Source organism: Echinops telfairi, unplaced genomic scaffold, assembly GCF_000313985.2.
Source record: "Echinops telfairi isolate 266 unplaced genomic scaffold, ASM31398v2 ScPeMD7_1;HRSCAF=3_0, whole genome shotgun sequence".
In the NCBI taxonomy this organism is placed as follows: Eukaryota; Metazoa; Chordata; class Mammalia; order Afrosoricida; family Tenrecidae; genus Echinops; species Echinops telfairi.
The window spans coordinates 93,068,067-93,071,488 of NW_022103896.1; the positions used below are offsets into that span (position 1 = coordinate 93,068,067).

Sequence of the window (3,422 nt, forward strand, 5' to 3'; positions counted from 1 at the left end):
GGGGAAGGAGGGGAGAAAATAAGGAGCTGATGCCAGGGGCTTACATGGAACGCAAATGTTTTGAGAATGATGAGAGCAATGGATGTACAAACGTGCCTCACATAATTGATGTAAGTATGGATTGTGATAAGTTGCATATGCCCCTACTAAAATGATTTTAACAAGAGACTAGCACTCAAGATGATGGACTTCTGCCACCCTTCAATTAGACTAATCAACCACTCAGGATCAAAAGGGCAGCATCTGTCCCAGGACAATGTGAAACAAGTGAGGATCGAAAGAGAAATGGAAACAGGAAACACGGGGAGCAAGTGGTGTAATGTTACACTAAGGGAATGGCAATATGTAAGTTGAGACAAAATATGTATGAACTGTTGAACATAAAACTGAGGACACCCCCCCCCAAAAAAAAAACAAAACTGATGACCCAGTGCTTGCTTCAGCGGCACATATACTAAAATTGGAATGATAGAGAAGATTAGCATGGCCCCTGCGCAAGGATGACATGCAAATTTGTGAAGCATTCCATATTAAAAAAAACACACTGATGACCTGTTGACCTTCACATAAATCACAAAAAGCTTGTTAAAAAAAAAAGGTTATTTTATTCCAAAAATGATAGATGGATACTCATTTAGATATTAGAATAACAATGTTTATTAAGCAACCCAACTTCCAATGAGACGGTAATAGTCTCTCCTAATAGTACCACCTTGTACCTGCTTTTAGCATGGAGGACATCTTAATCACTGTCCTTTAAACAACCTACTTGTAGTTGTGTTAGGGCAATAGTGGCTAACGTAGCTTTCTTGAGGGAGTTTACTAATATATGAGGCCAAGTTCTCAGTTCTGGTCACATTCAACGTACTCACAGGGCTGAAGCCCACCCAAACATATATCTAAGCAATTGAACAGCTAAGTGTTCAATTTAGAACACAAGCATATTTTGCTTAAAAAAACAACAACAAAAACCTCAACTGAAGCAAGCTCTTGACTTGGGGAGAATTTGGCTCAAATTATTTACTGAAGAACCTTAGGTTCTTTCACCATATGCTCTGCCATGCTGAATTTAAGCCATCCTATTCTATGGACGTATGGAGTTTCCCTCCCTTTTTAACAGGGTAAGGAAGAATGCGAGTTAGACTTGGATGTAGCCTATGTGGCATGTCTAAGACACTAGCAGTACCAGGTATATCTAGATGAATCGAGGACAAAGTCTAGAATAGCTACAAGCCTAAAGTAAGAGTATGCTTACAGTACAAGTTGTTGGACTGTGTGATGTGTTTTACCCCTTGAGTGAGTTTTAAGGAAAAGGTTTTTCTCTTGGGTGTATTCAAATGAATTTACAACCCTGCCCTACAGAAATTCTCCTAAATTTATTGCATTCAAAGGTTTTATCCTACATGGATTAGCCAATGGTTTCTGGGGGTGGAGTTATTAAAATCTTTCCCACATCCAAGAGATTCATATATTTTATGCTATGTGTGACTCCTCTCATGTGTGTTGAACCCTGGTTTCTGACAGGTTTCCCCATTTTCACTACCTGTGTGTTTTCTCTACTGTATGAGTGTTTACATGTACTTTGAGATTTGAAGTTTGGGCAAAAGCTTTCCCACATACATGACATGCATATGGCTTCTCTCCTGTGTGAATTCTCTCATGTAAAATGAGGTATGACTTTATGGAAAACGTCTTCCCACATTCAGTACATTCAAAGGGTTTCTCTCCTGTGTGAATTCTCTGGTGTAATAAAAGACTATCATTTCGGGTAAAAGCTTTCCCACATTCATTACATTCATAAGGTTTCTCACCTGTGTGCACTCTCTGGTGTGTTGTGAGGGTTCCCCTATGGGTGAAAGCTTTCCCACATTTATTGCATTCATAGGGTTTCTCCCCTGTATGAATTCTCTGGTGCACGCGAAGATGCGCTTTTAGAGAGAACATTTTCCCACATTCATTACATTTATAGGGTTTCTCTCCTGTGTGAACCACCTGATGCGTACGGAAGTGGTCCTTCCGGTAGAAAGATTTCCCACATTCCTGACATTCAAAGGGTTTTTCCCTTGTATGAATTCTTTGATGTATAATGAGCTCCCACTTCAAATGGAAAGCTTTCCCACACTCATTACATCCGTAGGGTCTTTCCCCGTTGTGAAACCTCTTATGTACTCTAAAGCTTGAATCATCAGCAAATTGTTTGCCACATTCATTACATTTGTAAGGTTTCTCCCCTGTGTGAACTCTCTGATGTCTTCTGAGGTGTACCTTCTGGGAGAAGGTTTTCCCACATTCACTACACTTATGAGGCTTCTCCCCTGTGTGGATTCTCTGATGTGTTTTGAAGGCAGAATTCCTTGAGAGCACTTTCCCACATTCATTACATTGATAGAATCTCTTGTCTGAGCCATTCATCTGGTGCTCTTTGTGAGCAAAATTCTTAAAATATTCTCTACACGTATTATGTTCATAATTTTTCTTTTTGGTGTGACTTTCTAGATGCTCACTGACATTTGACTTCCAGCAAAAAGATTTCCCACATTTCTGACATTCATAGAATTTGGTACACGTATGAGTTCTACCACGTGACTTCCAACAAAAGGATTCCCGTTGTTCCTTACGTCCGCCAGGCTTCTTCCCTGAGTGGATCCTCTGGTGTTGTATGTGGTGTTCATTCTGATATGCTGATTTCCCACATTCATCACATTCTAAGGACTTCTGTCCTGTATCACTTTGCTGATGTACACTGAGCACTGAATTTTTGTTGCAAAAATCTGTATTTAATTCATATCTGTAGAGTTCCTCTTTTAGGTGAATTTCTTGATGTACTGTTTAAAAGAAAACAAATGTTTTTAGATAAAGACCCTCTTGTAGCATACATTAACAACAATCATTCATTTACAATTTTAAGAATAAAAAAATTCCATCAAGTCAAATCATTTAAACAATCATTTAAACCACAGAACTAGTCTCCGTAAGATTTTCAATGGCTTTCTTAGCAGTAATTCATCAAATCTTTATGTCTAGGTGACTCTAGGTGTATTCAAGCCATATTTGGTTAGCAGCTGAGCAAGTTGACCATTTGTACCACAGGACTTCATTTTAAACGAAAGACAACCAAAAATACCAGCAGTTCCAGGATTGCAGATATGTTCTACACCTAATTATGCTATGTCAAATCTGAACATTCAAGGCAAAACAGGTATGGTTTGTATATAGTCAGTGAGTCATGTTTGTCTTATATACCATTAGATGAATACAAAAATGGAGCTCTGGTGACTTTCGGGGTTAGGTATGGGGCTGCTAACCATAAGGTCAATGGTTCAAACACACAAGTTGCTCTACTGGAGAAAGATGAAGTTGTCTGCTTCCATAAAGATTTACAGTCTTGGCTAGACCAGAGGAGGTACACTGGTACAGATAGG

General features: G+C 39.0%; 1 protein-coding gene and 1 non-coding gene across 2 annotated transcripts in view; one reads left to right on the forward strand and one right to left on the reverse strand.

Moving 5' to 3' along the window:
• The first annotated feature begins 430 nt into the window (after positions 1 to 430).
• On the forward strand, positions 431 to 535 carry LOC115868735. The gene has a single exon (XR_004045744.1). It is a non-coding gene; the product is annotated as a U6 spliceosomal RNA (small nuclear RNA).
• A 52-nt stretch (positions 536 to 587) lies between these two features.
• LOC101664179 (zinc finger protein OZF-like) overlaps positions 588 to 3,422 on the reverse strand; it is a 111,550-nt gene continuing 108,715 nt past the window's right edge. Inside the window, exon 9 of the mRNA XM_045286247.1 lies at positions 588 to 2,825. Within this exon, the coding sequence (XP_045142182.1) occupies positions 1,540 to 2,825 (1,286 nt within the window). The 3' untranslated portion in view covers positions 588 to 1,539. The remainder of the gene's footprint in view (positions 2,826 to 3,422) is intronic.